Source organism: Rhinolophus ferrumequinum, chromosome 11, assembly GCF_004115265.2.
Source record: "Rhinolophus ferrumequinum isolate MPI-CBG mRhiFer1 chromosome 11, mRhiFer1_v1.p, whole genome shotgun sequence".
In the NCBI taxonomy this organism is placed as follows: domain Eukaryota; kingdom Metazoa; phylum Chordata; class Mammalia; order Chiroptera; family Rhinolophidae; genus Rhinolophus; species Rhinolophus ferrumequinum.
This window is the reverse complement of record NC_046294.1, coordinates 65787052-65809414: the sequence shown is the minus strand read 5'-3', so window position 1 is coordinate 65809414 and position 22363 is coordinate 65787052. Positions and strand designations below refer to the sequence as shown.

General features: G+C 42.4%; 2 protein-coding genes and 1 pseudogene across 2 annotated transcripts in view; all 3 read right to left on the bottom strand.

Moving 5' to 3' along the window:
• Positions 1-2356: 2356 nt before the first annotated feature.
• Positions 2357-4327, bottom strand: LOC117029768 (lysine-specific demethylase 4D-like). The gene has a single exon (XM_033118949.1). The coding sequence runs from the start codon at positions 4325-4327 to the stop codon at positions 2357-2359; it is 1971 nt and encodes a 656-aa protein (XP_032974840.1).
• Positions 4328-6094: 1767 nt separating this feature from the next.
• LOC117029766 (heterogeneous nuclear ribonucleoprotein A1-like) lies at positions 6095-7441 on the bottom strand (annotated as a pseudogene).
• Positions 7442-14476: 7035 nt separating this feature from the next.
• KDM4D (lysine demethylase 4D) overlaps positions 14477-22363 on the bottom strand; it is a 29086-nt gene continuing 21199 nt past the window's right edge. The window contains exon 3 of the mRNA XM_033121871.1: positions 14477-16802. Coding sequence (XP_032977762.1) covers positions 14968-16452 — 1485 coding nt within the window. The 5' untranslated portion in view covers positions 16453-16802 and the 3' untranslated portion in view covers positions 14477-14967. The remainder of the gene's footprint in view (positions 16803-22363) is intronic.

Sequence of the window (22363 nt, the reverse complement as noted above, 5' to 3'; positions counted from 1 at the left end):
CCACGGGTTCACCCACCTGGAAAATCCTCGAACCCTGTGCTTTTGGGTTTTTAGGGAGGTTTTTAATGAAGAACTTCTATGACTGATTAAATCACTGGCCACTGGTGATTGATTTAGCCTCCAGCCTTCCCCTCCCAGGGGCTGGGGGACGGGGGAGGCATGGGGGGAGTGAGACTTAAAGTTCCAACCCCCTAATGACGCTGTTGTTTTCTCTGGTGACAGACCCCCATCCTTAGGTGACAAAGGTGCATTCCAAAAGTTGCCTTACTAACATAACAAAAGGCAACTTTATAACTTACTTTTATCTCTTACGAAATTCCAAGGATTTTAGAAGCCCTGTGCCAGAATCTAGGATGAAGACCAAATATTATGATAAGTCACAATATCACATATAATATCGTATTTTAATGTGCTTCTTTTAACTTGTTTTATTTTCTGTGATTTATACTTTATCAAAGTTGCATGGATATTCATGAGTGCCATATTTTCATGGTGAAATTTAGCCTTTAGCTTTATAAAGAGCCTTTCTATGTACATTTGAAACTCAGTTCTAGTTTGTCTGATATTTAAGTACAAAACTCCTGCTTTCTGTTTGTATTTTGCTTGATATAGAGTTTTGCCTGTTCTTTTACCTTTAACTTTTTAAACTCACTTTGTTTTAGATTGTTAAAAGATAAGCTGAGGCATATTTAAAATATTAAGAGTTTATTTGAGCAAAAATCGATTCAAATTGGGCAACATCCACTCTAGCAGATAGAAAGGAGCTCGGAAGAGCTATAGAAAATGAAAGTCAAAGGGGAATGGGAAGAAGAACGTTATGCTCTGAGGCAAGACACGTGGGTTGGTTAATGTAAGGTTCCTTTTCTTTAGGAGATGGCAGGGCTCTGTCAGGCAGATTATCAGTTAGTGCTGATGAGGTGATTCCTGACTGATAGGTTTAAGATTCCATTTCTGGAAAAATGGAAACTGCAATTAAGTCTTGGTTTGGTGATGTGAAGCTTAGCATAAGTGACTCCATTTTGGTCCTTGTTGTCTTGTTTTTAACAAGATATATCTTTTATATAATTCTGATTTAAAAAAAAATTTTTTCTTTTTTGGATTTTACCTTTCTTTGTTTTGCAGATAAACCTAGGATAACAAGGCTAATATACATCAATAAAATTACAAACATTCCTGAGGCAGCACTGACTGACGGACTCACTGGGCAACAGGTCTAGTTTCAGCATGAGCAGTGGCCTGTGTGTTGACCTGGAAGGTGGCGTGTGCCAGAGCTGCAGGACTATGAGAAGTTCCTGGGGCTCCGTTGTGGCCGTAGCGATTAACGCCAGTGGAAGGCAGGGCCCAGAGGCCCAGATGCAACTTGGAGATGAAGGGGCTCAGCCAGGTTCACAGCATCCAACGTTGCCCCAGATTACTGGGGGCTGGAGGCTGTTAAACAAGCAAACAAACAAGCAAACAAGCAAACAATCTTAAATTTCCATGGCTAAAAGTCTTTTTGTAAGTAAGGTTTTACTGAGCCAAATGCTACACAAAAGGAAGACCAGTCTTGGGGCATGGAGTCTAAATCCGCAGTGGCATGACTAGGTAGGAAAGACATGTCCATTGTCCCAGAGTTTTACCGCATTTTTGTACGTCAAGTAGGGGAAAAAGGGAAGAAAGAGGTAGGCTGAAAGAAATTTACCTTTCAGCCATAGGCAAACGGGTGGAAGGTAAAGCAAGGCCAGCTGTGGGATAGACGCAGAGTCCGCATAAAGAACTGTCTGCTCCTGTAGATTGGCGGTGGGTAGCAGAAGGGAAAGCCCACATGTAAACAACACGTGGAGGCTCCTGGAGTTCCATGGTGCCTAGCTAAAGCAATCTGCGGAAATAGCCATCTGGAAATCAATCCGAAATTCCAACAGACATCCACAGGAATGTGAGAAGTCTTTTGTTAGCTGGCCCACAGCTATTAACACACTAACAGTTCTGTCTCTCGCACCCTATGGCTGCTATAATTTAACTTAGAACATCTCAGAATTTTCTCCTTGGGGTATACCACTGCAAGGAGGTATTATTCTGAGGGTGCCATCAAAACACACAGTGTCCATGGCATCTAGGGCAAGACAGAGGCCAAAAGCCCATCAATATTCAGGAGTCGGCTGAGAATCCCTGAGAGGTTCTACGGCATTCGATGACAGCTCTCCGGATGGGGAAGTCCACTGCAGTGGCAACTGGGAGCCCTGGTTGTCATAGTAGTAGAAACATCTAGCAGCTTAGGAAATGTGTCATTTCTAGAAGTTAAAGCATCATGACTGGGGACAAGTCCAGCCCACATTGTTGCTTGGCTGGGAGTTTCTGTGGTTCCCAGGACTGAAGGTCAGATACAGTCATATTGGGCAAAATCTTCAATAGTCATGGGCTCAAAGACTGAAGACTGTCCATTAGTGGTGAACATGTTCCAGGGCTCAAGAGATGCAGCTGCCTCTAACTTTAGCCCCAGGAGATCACAGTCAGGGGTCCAAGAGATTCTGGGAACAGCACCCGGGGCCAGGACCATACGAGCATAAGAGTGGTCCATCCTTACAACCTCAGGGAGGTTCACAGGGGCTTTCCAGTCTCCAGCATCGTCCCTGGAAAACCATCTCTGAGTCCCACTGACATTGGGAGGAGTTAGTGGGACACTGTCAAGGAGACTGGCTGTAATACTGTCCAGAGATAGCAGGCAATGGCCAGGGTGCATGAGTTCATCGGGATCTAACGGGGGCCCCAAGGGTTGAAGATCAGGGGCACAACAGCACCCAGAAGGCTTAACAGGATGCGGGGACTCAGGGCTCAGCGGTGCATGGTTGTCTATGGATAGTCCACCAGCAGGCAGAGGCGGGGCCTTGCGGTTCCCAGCTGTGCGCTCTCTGCCCACGGAGAGGCACCTCTTAGCCCGGGCCTGGACAATGGACTCTTGAGTCTCCTGTTCCCGAAGACGACGACCATGACCACATCTACCATTTGGCTGGAGATCTGCGGCAGACTGACCCGGGGTTGACGGCAGAGATGATGGGCCGGGCTCCGGGGAGCTGCGGGCGGCAGCAGCCCCAGAATGGGCCACAGAGGCAGAACCCCGGGACTGCGAGGGGCCCGAGGATGCCTGGCGCACAGGGGCACGGCGACGGCGGGGCGCACTGCTGGGAGCCACCCGCCGAGGGGTGCGTGCCGCCCTAGGGGGCTGGAGGTGCCTCAGGCCCAGCGTGGCTCTCCCGGGCGCCCAGGCCTCCCTCCAGGCGCTCAGCTCCTGGCTGCCCGGCGCCGTGGGCTCCACGTGGTCCACGACAGCCCGGTCCTGCCCGCGTTTCCACAGCTCGTAGCGCTCGGGTTGCAGGATGCGCACGAAGGCGTCCATGGAGAAGCTGACCCTGGCCTCCCCGCAGCTGCACTGAGAGGCCACTTTGCCATAGTCGATCCATCGCGGGGTGGCGAAATTGATGGCCTCCGCACAGTTGAAGCCGTGGTTGAAGCCGGCGTGGTAGCCATAGGGAAACGTCACCATGAACTCTCCAGCCTCCTGAGTGATCCGACTGAAGGGGATCCCGTTCTCCCTGAGGACAGTGGGCGACATGAGGGCCACCTTGTGCCGCAGGAAGGCCTCACAGCTCCGCGAACTGCCCGGGAAAAGCTCCTTAGCCAGGCGTTCCAGGCGCTGGCCGTGTTCCGGGGGCACCGCGTACCACGTTTTGGGCTCCCCGAAGTGCAGGTAGTTGATGCTGTAAAGGTCCATGTCCTCCGTGTGCCAGGCGAAGGTGGTCTTCCACATGCCAAAGTACAGGTAGGGCGTGTTGACGCCTTCGATGACAACTCCACACTCCTGCTCCAGCAGGTCCTGAATGGTTCCGAGGTGTCCAAGGTTCCATTGTTTAGTGCTTGCATCAAATAGGGAGCCACTGATGTCCGCGCCATATATCGGTGAATCATACAGGCGGGTTTTCCAGTATTTTCGCTCCAAATCCTCAAAGTCCAAGTGTGGTGGGGTGCGATATTTCCCACTGTTTGCCAAGTGGCGATACTCCCCCACTGTCATGGCTTTCTTCTTTTTGTGGTATTGCATGAACACACCTGCCTTCCCAGAGGCCACCTGCTGGAGGGGAGTGGCTATTAAGATGTCGTTGATGTCGTCATAGGTCTGTCTGGCTTTCCATTCCTTGGGTGGAATTATCTTGGCCAGGCCAGCTCGATGTGCACCTTGGGATTCCACGTAAGCAATATATTTGTTGAAATCTTTAAATTCTTCCATGGTTGGATGGAAGGTCATGATTGTATAACTTGAACCCTGGGTACCACAGTGCTTATTAGACTTCATGGCTCAATATAGTAAGTGGGTCCCCAGGTTCTTAGGTATGTTTTAGAGATCTGAGAATGATGGGAGTAATGTCTTCACTATTTCTTATTTATTTTAAAAACAGTTTGGTGTATCTGTGAGGCAGTTACTCAGACTTGATTGAGCTTTTAAACAAATGAGGTGATATCTTTTCCAGGCTTGCGGACTGACCCGTGGGACTCCACTTTGGTCAGCATTTTGTGCCCAAAGGAAATGGGAGTATATCTCAGGGGAGCTGAACCAAGTCAAGGCTCAAGCTGCAATTCTGTAAGGTTCCTCCGTTGGGGTGTTGGTGTCACTGAGGGCTCTCCTGAGTCACGGGCTTGAGTGCATGGATGGCTCCTCATCGCACTGTAATGGAAAGTCTCTTCGAGGAAGATTAAAAGCTAAACCGAAAGAAAAGAATACAGAATATTTGAAAATAAGTAAATGGCAAAAGAAATACTGATTTAGCACCAAGTTAAAGAAAATTGGCATGGCAATGTTAATTTCACGATTAGAACTTAAGGGAGAAAAATAAAATAAAAACTTCACTGTTGGTAGCAATGTAGATTGGTGCAGCCACTATGGAAAATGGTATGGAGTTTCCTCAAAAAATTAATAGAACTACCATATAATCCAGCGAGTGGAACTTATAGAAACGAAATAGAAAAGTGGTTGCCAGGGATTTCCTTGAAGGATTCAGCCTCTAAATGAAACATGCTCTGCTCAAGGTCAGGCTATATATGTCCCTTAACAATTCTAATGCAATCAACACTGTCCCAATTCCAATGCCCCCATTATCCAATCAAGATCGCTAATTTAATCTCACATAGTTTCCAAGTTCCTTCCAACTGATTGATTCCTTTCCCAGTTCTAGAAATGCTCTTATTTCCATTTGATACTAACGCCCTAAATGCCGTACTTGTTCCTGAAAATCTTTGTGACTTTTACCAAGAAAATATTAAGAAAAAAATTAACCCCACAAGTTTGAAAAACAGTTTAAAAATAAACCTTGTTTTAACTCAAGGAAAGGATATCCCAATGCATATATATACTATTATATATGGTATATATAATAGTATATATATGTAGTATATATAATATACATAATCTCATGTATATAACTATAGTCACTTCTTTAAACATGTAATAGGAAAATAATTCTTTTGCGTGCAAGCACAAATAGCAAAAATAAAGCGACCTACCTTCTACCAGCAAAATCCTTATTCCAGGTGAAGTTACTGCAGGACCCAGAGAGAGCGTCGTCGTGATAGCTAGTCTCCCACATCCTGATGGGCCTGGCTTTATACCTGGTAAAAGTCTAATCTCATCAGTTAACCACATACTGTAATCACTGTGGCTAGTGTCCTAGTTAATGATCTCACTTTGTCCATGCCCTTTTCTTTATTTGTTTGTGTGTGTGTGTGTGTGTGTGTGTGTGTGTTTAAAGACACATTTATTCAGCATCATGATCAGACTATTACATTTAGCAATCAACAGCATGGGGACAAAATAAATAAATAATTAAAACCCTTTGTTGGAAATCTTTTCACTTTGCACAAAACAGAAACTAAAATAACCTGTTATAGAATAAGCACAAATACAGTCCTCAAGTTCTTTCCCCATATACATGAGTATTGTCTAAAACATGTCTTCTTTGTAGCAGGTAGGCCCTGCCACCACGGTGCTTGGCTGAGTTCACAAAACTCTAGCTTCCCTATCACTTCATGGCTCTCCTCTCCTGCTAAATTTGCTTCCTGGCAATAATTAAAACCTTCTGCCACTGTCATAGCTACTGCTGCTTCTGGAACGACCATAGCCACCTTGGTTTCGTGGTTTGGCAAAGTACTAGCCTGTATCACCATAAAGACCAGAACTTCTGCCTCCAATGTTTTCTCCTTTCCTGAGTCCAAACTTTGAAAATTGATTGTTGTAACTGCCAAAATCTTTGTAACTTCCGCCATCTCCAAAATTGCATCCATCATTACCAAATCCATTATAGCCATCCCCTGCCACCAGGTCTGCCATCACTACAACTGCCACTGTGGGGACAGAGTCCCAGGAGAGCAGTTCCAGGTTCTCGGCCTCACGTGGAATGGTGCTGGCTCGGTTGTTAGATGGCCATCAGCTGTGACTGATTGGCCATCAGCTGTAACCAGTTAGCCAATTTGCCACTGACATAACTGCCATGACTGTGTTGGTTGGTTGGTTGGCATGCAAAGTGGATGGCGGATTGTGCATCGTGTGGATCCTACTTCGTATGTCTCGCCAGGCCGCCAGCGAGAATATAGTGGTATGAACCCCCTATCAATGGCTCCGTGGGTGTTCCTTTTTGGCCTACCTATATCCTGCGTTCTTATGTGGGGAGCAGGACCAGATACCCTGCTTGACACCCTGCATGACAGCCACCAAAGCCACCTCGACCACTGACTTTTCTTCCATGACCAAAGCTGTCATTCCCACCAAAACCACCTCCTTGACCACCACCGAAGTTTCCAGAATCAATTCGACCTCTTTGGCTGGAGGAAGCACTAGCCATCTCCTGCTTAGACAGGGCTTCCCTTACAGTTGTGGCCATTCACAGTACGGTATTTGTGCATGACAATCTAGTCTACAGAGTCATGGTCATCACAGGTTACAAAAGCAAAGCCTCTCTTCTTGCCACCACCTCGGTCAACCATGATTTCAATCACTTCAATGTTCCCACACTGTTCAAAATAATTTATTAGGTTATGTTCTTCAGCGTTTTCTTTTATACCACCCACACAAATCTTTCTCACAGTGAAGTGGGCACCAGGTATTTGAGAATCTTCTCTTGAGACAGCCCTCTGGTTCCACAACTCCTCCATCCACCTTCTGTGACGTTGCATTCATGGGTGTAACCACCTCCTCCGCTGTGGCATAGGTGACAAACCCAAAGCCTCTGGAGCACTTGGCGTTTGGGTGTCTCGTCGCCACACAGTCTGTGAGCATTCTCCATTGCTCAAAATGGCTCCTCAGACTCTCATCGGTTGTTTCAAAGCTCAAACCTACAATGAAGAACTTCTGCTGCTGTTCTGGCTCCTTGGGAGACTCCGACTTAGACAGGACAACCATGGGAGAGACTTTAACCATACTTACTCAGCGGCATCCACCAAAAGAGAAGATGCCCTTATGTTTCTTTGAAGCAATCTTAAAACAAAGCAAGCAGAGAGGTTGAAAGTAAAGGAGTGGGAAAGTAAAACCATGCAAATATTAAACAACAAAAACCTGATCAAGCAGTAATTAATATCAAATGTATTTATAGGGTAAAGGAAGGACTTCTTATAGTTATCAAAAAGAAAAACTCACGAAGAAAATATTACAGTGATGAACTTTATGCATCTAATCATATAAACTGAGACAGAATACAAAGACTGAGAATTATAAGATAAAATTGACATATTTGTTATCATGGTGGGAGTTTTTTTTTTTTTAAACATTCTCTCAGAAACTGGTAGATGAGCAGGGAAGAAAATTAATAATGCTCTGATAGTTTGAACAACTTTAACAACGTTGAACTGTAACAATCACATAGCAAATGGAAAATGCTTTTCAATACATATAAAACATTTACAAAAATGTACCAATGTAAGACCACAAAAATATCAATAAAAATTCCATAGAATCAACATATTGAGCACAATCTTGACCACATGAAATAAAATTGAAAGTCAACAATAAAAATACTGAACCCAAACATATTATTTGAAAATTAATATCCACATAATATCTACAATATTGATATAACTTTTAAAAATCTATTGATTTTTATGTTCAACTCAAATCATTTGCAAAAAAAAATAAGAGAATTATGCAAAAGAAAAGGAAAAATAAAATATAATGATAGAATGATAAACAAAAGGGAAAACAAACAGACAAAAATATAGATGATTAATAAAAACAGAAATACGATACTTTCAAAGAAAATTAAAATAAAAAACTGGTGATACTGATGAAGGAAAAAATGTTTCAAGCACTGGGGCAGGAAATACACATGAGCCTAGAGCATCTTGTAGTGCCTGAAATTAAGGATGTGCTAAAAACAAACACATTGATGAGGGCACAGGAACCAAAGGAAACAATTTCAGCAACAAAGTAAAGTAGTATTAAATGATAGCCCAAAGTATAAAATAAGTGTCTATGAGTCATAATGATATAAACAAATGGTTGAGTAAATCAAAAATTGGGATGAGAAGACAAATAAATCTCTCCTGCAGAAGACTCTAAATAAATTATATAGTACTCCACCCTAAAGGAGAGAAGTGTAACACCCTGCCCACTGAGTGTGGCCTGCGAATATTGACTGTCTTCAGGAGTACAGAGTGGTAAGTAGGGTGGGGGTAGTAATTTTATAGTGGAGACAAACACTATTTCAGCAAGGTCAACATCGAGAGTCCTAAATTATATTGATAGTATATGTCCTTGATATGATGTGATAAAAATTACACTTTACCTCTGTAATCTTCTTCCAGAAAATGCATAAACCCAGGCTGATCATAAGAAAAACATCAGACAAATTCCAAGATGGGCTTTGTAAGTATGCCTGTACAATACTCCCCCAAATTGTCAAGTTTCTAAACATTTTGTTGAAAACAAGGAAAAGTCCTGAGAATCTGTTACAGCTGAGAGAATCATAAAGAGACATAAAAACTAAATGTAATTTGGTATTTTGGATGGGATCTTGGAATAGAAAAAGGACATTGGGTAAAAACTGAGGAAATCTGAATAAACTATGGCCTTTAATGAACAATGACATGTTGGTATTGGTTCATTAATTGTAACAAACGTATCATAGTAATGTAAGATGTTAATTATAGGGGAAAATGTGAGTGGGTGGGTTAGGGGTGGTTATATGGGAAATCGCCAAACTATCTGCTCAATTTCTTGTAAATCTAAAACTGTTCTGAAAAAATAGTCTCACTAAATGTAACACAATAAATAATAAATAAACAAAAGAAGGCATCAATAATATTGGAATGAAAAAAATTAGAAATACAATTTAGATTTTTAAAACAGTCTATAAAACAATACAACACAATATAAACCGAATGATTCTATAAAGCACTACATGATAATTTTTTAAAGTAGAAAACAGGTTGTTTTTTTTTAACATTTTAAAATTATAAACTATAATGTGCTTACAGCGTCATAAATCACATATATACAGCTTAACTGTACATATATTAATAACTATTAATAACTGCAGAGTGAACAACAGTGGAACCACCACCCAGGTCAAGAAATACAACATTGCCAGGCACCCAGGAGCCTCTGGGAGTACAGCCCCATCTGCCTCTTAGAATAACTCTATCCTAACTACAGGCATATTCGTTTTCGTAAAGAATACAAAATTAAAACTATATCCAGTTTTGAAAATGTTGTAAGACCTTAAAAAATAGACTCATATTACATGTACTTTAATGTATTCTTTTGTGTGTATTTTTCATTATGTGGTTGCATATAGCTGGACTTTGTTCTGCTTGGGGGCTGTATTCAATCCCACGAACATTTTTATTGTTACTGAGTCTTTGGGTTGTTTCCACTTTTGGCCTCTTACACCGTTGCTCTGAATATTCTCCCACTTGTATATTGGAGCACCCTCACTCATGCCTAAAAGTGGATCTCTTGGTCATAGGTTATGTGAATTCTCACTTTATTTTGCCAGTTTTTCAACAGTTTTTACCAAATTACATGTTCACTAGCTTCATATGAGGGTGCTTGTTGCTCTTAACTTTTGCAAACCTTTGTTGATAATCAGCCTTTTTAGTTTTGGCCAATCAGGTGAAGGCATAGGTGTGTCTTATTATAACTTGCATTTCCTTGATTACTCATGAGGGTGAGTAATTTTTTGTGTGTTTATTGGCCAGTTGGATATGCTCCTTCATGAAGTGCCTAATCAAATATTTTGTCCTTTTTTCTGTTGCGCTGTCAGTCTTTCTGTCTTTATAATAGTTCTTTATATATTCTGGATATGAGTAATACAATCTTTCACTCCTTGATTTGTCTTTTCACTCTCTTTTTCATATCTTTTAATGAACAGAAGTCCCTCTTTATTATTAAAAGTAACTAACACATATGGTGACTATCAAATGCTAGACACCGTTCAATGTATTCTGCACAGAATAACTCTTTTAATCCATATAATGACTCTATTAGCCATAAGGGAAATCCCATTAGCCTTATTTATCAGATGAGGAAACTGAGTCAAGGAGACATTAAGCAATTTACTCAAGGTGACACATCTAGTCAGTGGTGGAGTCAGGCAAATAAGAATCTCCAAGATGATTCTTAAAAGGAGAACAAAGAGGGGTGGCTTCTCCCTTATCAAACAGCGATATTTGAGCTCCAGTGGATAAATACATCTATGTACACAAGGGCCAGGCACAATATACGTGTATGTGGGACTCTGTATATAATGGAGGTGGCATATCAAACTGGTGGGGAGGAAAGGACTATTCCATATGTGATACTTACTTAAATTTAGATCGATTACAGACTGAAGATACAAAACATAACTTTTTAAAAAGACTATGAGAGAAAATATTGAAGAATGTCTTTATGAACTCAGGGTGAAAAAAATGTCTTAGAGAACCAAAGCACCAAGATGGAAATGTCTGATATATTTACCCGATTCCAATGTAGTGACAAATGTAATGGTGATTTTTATGTATGGACTGGACTGAGCTAAGAGATGCTCAGACAGCTGGTAGAGCATTATTTCTGGGTATGTCTGCCTGGGTGTCTTGGGAAGAGATTAGCACTTGCATCACTAGACTGAGTAAAGATGCTTTCACCGATACAGGTGGGATCATCCAAACCATTCAGAGCCTGAATAGAACAAAAGAGCAGAGGACGAATTCACTTTGGGCTGGAGCTGACACCTTCTTCTTTGCCTGCCCTGGGACAGCTTACATACTCCCAGGTACTCGTGGTTCCTGGGCTTGCAGCCCAAGACTTGGACTTATACCATTGGCACCCAGGTTCTCAGGTGTTCAGACTCAGACGGAATTATACCACCATATTCCTGGTTCTCCAGCTTGCAGGCAGCTGATCTGCCTGATCCTGGGAATTCTTGGCCTCCATAACCACTTGAACTAATTCCTGTAATAAAGCTCCTCATATATATCTGTATCTACCTTATCGATTCTGTTTCTCTGGAGAACCCTAATGCAATAACATCAAAAAAAATTAAAAGAAATTACAAGCCAGGGGAAATTTTTTTATCATACATAAAATAGACAGTGAATCAGTATCCTGAAAATCACAAAACTACCACAGATTAAAAAAATAAAATAAAATAAAAACCTCAAAAAAGTGGACAAAGCCTTAGGGTAGGCAATTCACAAAAGAAGAAATCCAAATGGCCGATAAATATGAAAAGATGTGCAGGATCACTAGCAATCAGGGAAATGCAACAAGGTAGTATTTTTCACCCATTAGGATGAAGAAGAATGAAAAGGTCTGACAATATAAAAATGGCCCAAGATATGGAGAAACCAGAACTCTCCCCCACTGCTAATGGAGGTAGAAATTGGAGGCCAATCGGGTTGTTCCTAGAAAAGTCAAAAATGAACATAAATACAACCCAATAATTCTATTTCTATGTACAAAACTATTTAGTGAAGCATTGTTTAAATTAACAAAGATTTGGAAATAATCTTATTGTCCATCAGCAGGGTAATGAATAAAAAATTACACAGATCTAGTTGACTTTGTTGGACTGACTAGGATTTATATATAACAATGTCTTTAGATCTTGTAAGTATAATATTGACTTTTTAAAAAGATGGTGGTGGTGGGGATAAGTTGATAAAAGCACACGACATATGACTTTTGGCTATGAAGACTTTCATCTCTAAACTTGAAGAATGTACACTAAACTCCTGTTGTTACTTCTCAGAAGTGAAGAGAGACCTAGGAGAGACATCATGGCAGAGAGATAAAGGTGGCTCTATCCTTTCCTTTACATAATTTTCATGATCAATGTCCTTCGCTTTTCCAAGACCAAGTATAGCAAAAACTTCTTGGATGTGGAGAAACAGCTGGATACGGGCATCTTTTACTGAGAAGAGTGGTCCAAATTGAGTGTCCAAATTGTGTAGACATGAAAATAGAATTTTGAATAGGTTTGAAGAATCTCCTTCAGCACCACCCCCAGCTCCCTGTCCTTTCAAGAAGACTAATTTAGAAACCAGTTTATTGGTACAGCTAAACTATATTCCTAATATTGTGTGTCCTTATTGGACAAAAATAAATGAAAAATGTATGAAAGTAACTGAGTGAAAATATATATGAGTATAATGAGAGCAATATTTTCTGGAAAAAAAAAATTTCTTCTTATTCTTCAAAAACCCAAATGTTTTTATCTTAGGATTTCCAGAGCATCTATCTGTCAGGGAAAAGACTGTAATATTTCTGAACTATAACAAGAAAAATTCAGTTTCTACTGTCTTCAGAGAAAATTTTTCAGAATTTCTTTATTTCTCTGCACTGCCATATCCACAGTTTACCTAAATTGAACGACAAAAAAAACCCTTAAGATCTCAGTTACTTATCACATAAAAGTTTATTTCTTGCCAGTTGCTCTCCAGGGCTGCTACCTTCCAAGTGATTCTAGTTTGTTTCCATCTTGTGGTTCCACCATCTCAATACCTCGTCAGTTAAGTATCTCACTCCCTTCCTCCACTATGCCGGGAGTTCCTGAGTTCAGACTCTCAGCTTTGATTTTCCACAGAATACACTTCCGTTTCCTGTTACATTAGGAAAAATAAAGTTGCCTAGCTGCATGGTGGTAGGGGTGTGAGACGGATTTTTGCTGCTCCTCCATCAGAACTTCAAACAATCCCTACTTTTTCATTACTCCTGCCTTCAGTTTTATACGGTGCTTCAAATTCCTGAGCCTTACTGAAATTCTATGGTGGACAACCAGGAGGAGGGGAGAGGTAGTTTGCGTCTTTGAAATGTTTCCTTCTATATCCAAACTATCAGTTTCAATTTCCAAAATTTATTCTGAGTTTGTTCACTTCTGTGCATTTTCAGTACTAACACATAAGTCTAAGTAACCCCAACTCTCACTTGTATTACTTAGATTTTCTAACTACTTCTCCTTTCCCCATATTGTCTGCAGAACTAAGCTGATTATTTAAACATGCAAATTAGATCATGTCAAGTGCTGTTTTAAATTTCCAATGCCTTCTTATTTCAAGTTGAAAAACATTCAAATACTTAACATGAATCACAAGGTCCTGCATACCCTAGACCCTGCCTCTCTCCTTCTTCCTTCCTATACCCCAGACAAAATGAGCTTCCTTTCTATTCCTGGAAAAACAAAAACACCAAGTTCCCCCATTAGGTCCATTACACTTGCTGTTCCTTCAAGTGGAAATCAGCTCTGGGCCTCTCTTCTTGTCAGTTGGGTCTCGGAAGGGTCTCCTGGTCTAAGAAGCTTTCCCTCATCATTAGAACCCAGGCCAACCCGTCCATTCTGCTCTATTGCCCCATCCTTTTTAGTTTGTTCACAGCACCTATGACCAATTAAGATTATCTTGTTCACTTATTTGTGGACTTGTTTATTAGGATGAATCAATGAATTAACCATGTGAAATATATATACAAGCTTGAAACAGCAGTGGAGACTTGGAGAGAAGCTATTTGGATGAGGGCACTTTTGTCCTATGCTTGTTCATCTCTCCCAGCAACTTGGGATCTACTGCCCAATCAAGTACCAGATGATTTCCAAGAACTCATCTTTAAGAAAACGGCCACAAAACTAATCCCCCCAGCCTGCCATCCAGCCAGCCAGAACCCAACTGCCACCTCCAACTTCATTCACCAACACCACACAATTCACCAGCCCATAAAAATAAGTTTTGCTTAAAATGGTTTGATATAATTATTAAGAAAAGTGAAGAAAACAACAACCGCAATGCTTCACAATTGGTTGAATGGACAATATTAGAAATAAAGTCAGATGTTAACATTTTGGTTACCTTTAATATATTTGTGAACAAATACTGATGATAACACATTTTTAAATCCATACATCAATAAACTCAGAAAGATCATAAATTATTTTCTGAGCTCTACTGACCTAATTGGTCAAAAAGGCCAAATTTTGCAAGGAAGTGGGAGGGGGAGGAGGAAGAAAAAAGGGAGGGAGATTGGAGGGGAACCAAAGGCCAGGATTCTTCAGAAGCTGGGCAACATTCAGAGTTGTCCCAGAAGATGGGAGTCTGGGTATATCAGGCTCTGGCAAACTCAGCAGAACCTACTTTGCAAAGATACAAGAGTGTCCAGTGGATGAAACCTCGGTTGGCAACACAGGAGTTAGCAATGTCCAAAGACATTCTAGGGTCTGGGAGGAAGAACAAACTATAACGAACTTGGTAAATACCAAGGACTCAACCTGATCAGAGGCAACAGTGGGGACTCTCATGCAAGGCCCATGACCTACGAATGTGCCCAAAGCTCTGAGATGTAAATGTGACCAGTATCAATGAATCTCCAAACACAAGAGCAGCAGGAAACAAAGGCATAACCTGGGCTTTAGGGACAGGGGCACAGCACCACCCGGAAGCCTTTGCACGATGTAGAGATAGGGGTTGAGGGGTGGGCAGGGTTCAGCTGTGCTCAGCATCAAGGTCCCGAGCTGTGCTCGCTGAGTCCACGGAGAGGCACCTCTTAGCCCGGGCCTGGACAATGGACTCTTGAGTCTCCTGTTCCCCAAGACGACGACCATGACCACATCTACCATTTGGCTGGAGATCTGCGGCAGACTGACCCGGGGTTGACGGCAGAGATGATGGGCCGGGCTCCGGGGAGCTGCGGGCGGCAGCAGCCCCAGAATGGGCCGCAGAGGCAGAACCCCGGGACTGCGAGGGGCGCGAGGATGCCTGGCGCACAGGGGCACGGCGACGGCGGGGCCCACTGCAGGGAGCCACCCGCCGAGGGGTGCGTGCCGCCCTAGGGGGCTGGAGGTGCCTCAGGCCCAGCGTGGCTCTCCCGGGCGCCCAGGCCTCCCTCCAGGCGCTCAGCTCCTGGCTGCCCGGCGCCGTGGGCTCCACGTGGTCCACGACAGCCCGGTCCTGCCCGCGTTTCCACAGCTCGTAGCGCTCGGGTTGCAGGATGCGCACGAAGGCGTCCATGGAGAAGCTGACCCTGGCCTCCCCGCAGCTGCACTGAGAGGCCACTTTGCCATAGTCGATCCATCGCGGGGTGGCGAAATTGATGGCCTCCGCACAGTTGAAGCCGTGGTTGAAGCCGGCGTGGTAGCCATAGGGAAACGTCACCATGAACTCTCCAGCCTCCTGAGTGATCCGACTAAAGGGGATCCCGTTCTCCCTGAGGACAGTGGGCGACATGAGGGCCACCTTGTGCCGCAGGAAGGCCTCACAGCTCCGCGAACTGCCCGGGAAAAGCTCCTTGGCCAGGCGTTCCAGGCGCTGGCCGTGTTCCGGGGGCACCGCGTACCACGTTTTGGGCTCCCCGAAGTGCAGGTAGTTGATGCTGTAAAGGTCCATGTCCTCCGTGTGCCAGGCGAAGGTGGTCTTCCACATGCCAAAGTACAGGTAGGGCGTGTTGACGCCTTCGATGACAACTCCACACTCCTGCTCCAGCAGGTCCTGAATGGTTCCGAGGTGTCCAAGGTTCCATTGTTTAGTGCTTGCATCAAATAGGGAGCCACTGATGTCCGCGCCATATATCGGTGAATCATACAGGCGGGTTTTCCAGTATTTTCGCTCCAAATCCTCAAAGTCCAAGTGTGGTGGGGTGCGATATTTCCCACTGTTTGCCAAGTGGCGATACTCTCCCACTGTCATGGCTTTCTTCTTTTTATGGTATTGCATGAACACACCTGCCTTCCCAGAGGCCACCTGCTGGAGGGGAGTGGCTATTAAGATGTCGTTGATGTCGTCATAGGTCTGTCTGGCTTTCCATTCCTTGGGTGGAATTATCTTGGCCAGGCCAGCTCGATGTGCACCTTGGGATTCCATGTAAGCAATATATTTATCGAAATCATGAAACTCTTCTTTGGTTGGATGAAATATCATTATCTTACAACTTGGGTTCTGAGCACAGTTGGCCTTAGACTTCATAGCTTCCATCAATAAGAAACAGACTCAAAATTTTATGTATTTTTCAGATAGTTGAGGATGTTGGAAAATGCTACTTTTTCAAAAACGGGTTTGAGTATCTATGAGTCAACAGGACCTACCAGTGGACTTTTATGCAAATGAAATGACAATATCTCTTTGGCGTGCCAATTCACCTAGAGACTCCACTCTGGGCAGAAGTTTGGGCACAAGTTTTGCCCAGAACTTATGTTGGCTGAGCCTGCAACTCTGTTATGTTCCTCAGTTAGAATCTGGCTCTGTCCTCTTGAGGTCTATTGAATCACCCAGTCCTGCATATGTATCCTAAATGTAGTGTCTTCAGAGCAGTGTTTAAACAAAACCTAAAAGAAAGAATACAGAAAGATTGAAAATTAATGGTTGTAAAAAGTTATTAGGTAACTACAAATAAAATACCACCATGGAATATTATTGCACACTCATAGAAAGGCTACAATTTTATAAGATGGACAATACAAGAAATGGTTGGATGTGGAACAATTAGAATTTTCATAACTTAGTAGAGAGAATGGAAATTACATTCACTTTGGAAAACTACTTGGACAGTTATTTACTAAAATTAAGCATATGCATGTGTAAAAGAGAACGTATGCATGTGCTATGATCCAACTGTTACCCCATGCCTAAGAAATGTGTATAGCTGTGAACTGAAAGTCATATTCCAGAACATTCATAACAACTTTATTTCTAGTCGTCAAATACTGGAAACAACCCAAATGTCCATCAGCTTTAGAATGGGTAAATATACTGTGGTGTATTCAGACAATGGAATGCAGGACAGCAATGAAAATGAACAAAAACTACTTGAAAGTATAGGAATAATTTTATAAACATAATTCTGAACAAAATTATCCATACTCAAAATAATACCTATTCCATAATTCCATTAATATCAAGATTAAAAGGAGGCAAAGTAATTTATGTTATAAGTCAGAGTAGTAGTTACCTTTGGGAAAGAGATTGTAAATGAGGACAGAAGGGGGTCCCTGGAGTGATGTTAATAATCTGTTCTGAACGTAGGTGCTGGTTATAAAGCCATCAGAATAGCTAATGTGATAATTCATCAAGTTATGATGACTTTCACAAATTTCTGTGTGTTTATTTAAAAAATAGAGTTTAGGATGAAGAGCATTAAAGAAGAGTAAGAAACATATTGCACTGTATTCAAAGGAAAAGGAAGAATGATTGAAAATAAATGAACTAAACATTCAATTGAAGAAGCTAGAGGAGGTCCAGTCAAGATGGCGCAGTAGATAAATGCTGTGCTTGCCTTCTCTCATGACCACATCAAAATTACAACTAAACTACAAAGCAACCATCATTGAGAACTGTCTGAAATTTTGCTGAACCAAAGCCCTACAACTAAGGAAATATGGAAGAAGCCACCTTGAGAATGGTAGGAAGGACAGAGACGCGGAACAGGCTGGTCCCACACCCACGTGCGACCATTAAAAACTGGGAGGGATATCTCAACTAGGGAGGTTGCCCCTGAAAGAGCAAAGGGTCCCAACACCAGACCAGGCCCCCCAACCCAGTGCCAGGGAGAGAAGCCCCCATAATATTTGGTTGTGAAAACCAGTGGAGATTGTGGCCAAGTGAGACAGAGGGTGGCTGGAGTCCCAGGTGCTCCTCTTAAAGGTACCAAGCACAGTCTTACTCCATTGACAGAATCACTCGCTCTGAGCTCCAGTGCTGGGGCAGCAACTGGAGAGGCAACAGGGACAAAAGGGGTGGGGGGAATAAGTTGTCTGGCTGCAGGACAAGGGCTGGAGGGGCAGCTTTCTCCTGGATGGAGGAGCTGGTGGCAGCCATTATTTCTTTGTTGAGCCCTCCCACTTCCTGGTGTGCAGAAGCAGGCAGCTGCCATATCTGAGTATGCATCAAGCTGGCTAACACCATTCGTTCCCCATACCCTTGTGATTCAAAACCCCCCCTCAACCAACTTTCAGACACACCTAAGCCGCTTCCAGTGGCTTTTTTGTACAAACTGCCTGCCTTGGCTCATGCTGCAGACTTTCCTGGGGTCTCTCAAAGGTTCACAGAACTCAGACAAGCAGCATCTGGCTGGAGCCCATACCACTGGCTGAGCAGCCCTAAGCCCGGCACTAGTGGCAGCTGGCCTTGGTTTGTAGCTTGGCCTCTCAAGGCACTTCCAAGCACAGTGTGGGTTGTGGCCATCTGCAACAGCTTTGTGGCTCTTGCTGGGTGGCCCTGGGTGAGGCATGTGCTGCAGCTGAACTTGACCTGCAGCGGGTCCCCTCCCAGGTGGTCCTGGGGCTTGCACGCCCAGTGGCCAGCTTTGAAATGAGCTGGAGCATCACCCAGCTGCCCCCAAGGATGACACACCCAAGAGGTTTACCTCAGCCCTGCTGAGGCAGATCCTGCACTGTAGGGTCAGCCCCTGTACCAAAGCTCCTCCATTGTAGTCATGGCCAGTCCTTACAACCAATGAGTCTAAGAGTCAGTCCCTCTCATTGATGTGCAAACATCAACCAAGGCTCAACAACAAGAGGGGGGCACACAGAACCCACACAAGGGACAGACCTGGAGTGCACAGCTCAAGTGACCAGGAAGTCTGTGCCACTGGGCCCCACAGCACACCTACTAAATAAGAACACTCTACTAAGACCGGGAGACATAGCAGCCATCCTAATACATAAAAACAAACACGGGGAGGCAGCCAAAATGGGGAGACAAAGAAACATGTCCCAAATAAAAGAACAGAACAAAGCTCCAGAAGAAGAACTAAACAAAATGGAGACAAGCAATCTACGAGATGCAGAATTCCACACACTGGTTAATAAGGATGCTCACTATCTCAGGGAGAACTTCAACAAAGAGATAGGAAACATAAAAAAGAACCAATCAGCAGTAAAGAATACAATAACTGAAATGAAGCATATATTACAGGGAATCAAGAGTAGATTAGATGAAGCAGAGGATCAAGTCAGTGATTTAGAAGATAAGGTAGCAGAAAACACTCGATCATAATAGCAAAAAGAAAAAATAATACAAAAAGATGAGGATAGTTTAAGAGGCCTCTTGGACAACATTAAGCATATCAATATTCATATCATAGAAATACCACAAGGAGAAGAGAGAGAGAGAAGAAAAAGAATTGAAAACCTATTTGAAGAAGTCATGGAAAAACTTCCCTAACCTGGTGAAGAAAATAGATATGTAAGCCCAGGAAGTGCAGAAAGTCCCAAACAAGATGAACCCAAAGCGGCCGGCCCAGTGTCTCAGGCAGTTAGAGCTTCATGCTCCTAACTCCGAAGGCTGACGGTTTGATTCCCACATGGGCCAGTGGGCTCTCAACCACAAGGTTGCCAGTTCAATTCCTCGAGTCCCGCAAGGGATGGTGGGCAGTGCCCCCTGCAACTAAAATTGAACATGGCACCTTGAGCTGAGAGCTGCCGCTGAGTTCCCGGATGGCTCAGTTGGTTGAAATGTGTCCTCTCAACCACAAGGTTGCCGGTTCGACTCCCGCAAGGGATGGTGGGCTGTGCCCCCTGGAACTAGGAAAAAAATGGCAACTGAACCTGGAGCTGAGCTGCGCCCTCCACAACTAAGACTGAAAGGACAACAGCTTGAAGCTGAATGGCACCCTCCACAACTAAGACTGAAAGGACAACAACTTGACTTGGAAAAGTACACACTGTTCCCCAATAAAGTCCTGTTCCCCTTCCCCAATAAAATCTTTATTAAAAAAAAAAAAAAGAAGAACCCAAAGAGGCCAACATAAGACACATCATAATTAAAATGTCAAAGGTTAGTATCTTAAAGAGATACTCTTTACGACAAAGAGAGTATCTTAAAAGGAGCAAGAGGAAAGCAGATTTCTCAACAGAAACTTTGTGGGCCAGAAGGGATTGGCACAAAATATTCAAAGTGATAAAAAGCAAGGACCTACAACCAAGATTACTCTACCCAACAAAGCTATCATTTAGAATCAAAGGACAGATAAAGAGCTTCCCAGACAAGAAAACGCTAAAGGAGTTCATCACCACCAAACCAGTATTACACGGAATCTTCAAGGGACTTCTTTAAGATGAAAAAAACATATATATAAATAATAAATTGGCAACAACTACATACTTATCAGTAGTTACTTTCTATGTAAATGGATTAAATGTTCCAATCAAAACATAGGGAGTCAGAATGGATAAGAAAACAAGACCCTTACATATGCCGCCTATAAGAGACTCACTTCAGATGGAAAGACACATACAGACTGAAAGTAAAGAGATGGAAAAAGATATTTCATGAAAATTGAAACAAACAAAGACGTTGCGGTAGCAATACTTATACCAGGCAAAATAGACTTTATAACATAGGCTATAACAAGAGACAAAAAGGACCCAGTAATCCCACTTCTGGGGATTTATCTGAAGAAACCCAAAACGCTACTTTGAAGGGACATGGTCATCCATATGTTCACTACAGCATTATTTACAATGGCCAAGATATGAATGCAACCTGGATGTCCCTGAAAGGATGAATGAATAAAGAAGTAGTACATATATACAATGGAATATTACTCAGCCATAAAAAAAGAATGAAATCTTGCCATCTGCAACAACGGGTGGATCTAGAGCATATTGTTGAATGTCATAAGTTAGACAGCAAAAGACAAATTTCATATGCTTTCACTTATAAGTGGAATCTAAAGAACAAAATAAACAAATGAAACAGAAACAAACTCATAGACACAGAACATTCTGATGGCTGCCAGATGGGAGGGGGTTTGGTTATGGGGAAAGAAGGGGCAGGGAGTAAGACGTACAAATTGGTTGTTACACAGTAGTCATGGGGATGTGGGGTACAGCATAGGGAATATTGTCAGTAATATTGTAATAACTCTGTATTGTGTCAGATGGGGACTAGATTTATCCAGGTGATAGATGGGAGGTGGGGTTGGGAGCGGGGTGAAAAAAGTGAAGGGATTAAGAAATATAAATTGGTAGTTATAAATTAGTCATGGGGATGTAAAGTTAAGCATAGGGAATATAATTAATAATACGGTGATAACTACGTATAGTGCCAGATGGGTACTAGTCAGGGGAATCACTTCATAAATTATACGTCTAACCACTATGCTGTACACCTGAAATTAATCTAAAATAATATAGACTACATGTCAGCTATGATTGAAAAATTTAAAAGGGGGAGAATATAAAGGGGAATAAGAAGTTCAAAGTTCCATGTATAAAACAAATAAATCTTGGGATATAAAGTATAGCATGGGGAATACAGTCAATAATATTGTGATAGCATAGTAAGGTGTCAGATGGTTGCTGGACTTATCATGGTGATCACTTCTTTAGGTATATAAGTGTTGAATAACTATGGTGTACACCTGAAACTAATATAATATTGTACATGTTAGCTATATTTTAATAAAAATCTTTTTTAAAAAACTAAACATGCAGCTAAAAAAAAAAAAGCCAGAAAAATAGGAAGAGGAAGAGTAAAGAAATAACAAAGAATAAAGATTAAATTGATGAAAGATAATACATGCAAAACAGAGAGATGATGACCAAAAATGTTCTTTGAAGAGACTAGTAAAAGCAACAAACCTGGGCATAAATGATCATGAGGAAAGAGAGAAGTTAGGAATAAACAATACTAAGAATTAAATAGTGCACAAAGCTAGTAATATAGTAGAGAATTTTTTAAATCTCAAAAGAGAATCTTAGCAATTTGACATCAAAATCTTCAAAAGAGAACAATTTTCTAGAGAGGAAATATATCCAAAATGGATCCAAGAAAAACTAGAAAGCTTGAACACCCCAGTATAAAGATCTGGTTCAAAGTACGACCCCCAAAAACTTAAGAAACAGTTAACTCCTAGTATGCAAATTCTTTCCGAGTATATAGTAAG

Bases quoted from the DNA above. Each gene is read 5' to 3' on its own strand.
- LOC117029768 (XM_033118949.1), bottom strand. From the start codon at position 4,327: ATGAAGTCTAATAAGCACTGTGGTACCCAGGGTTCAAGTTATACAATC.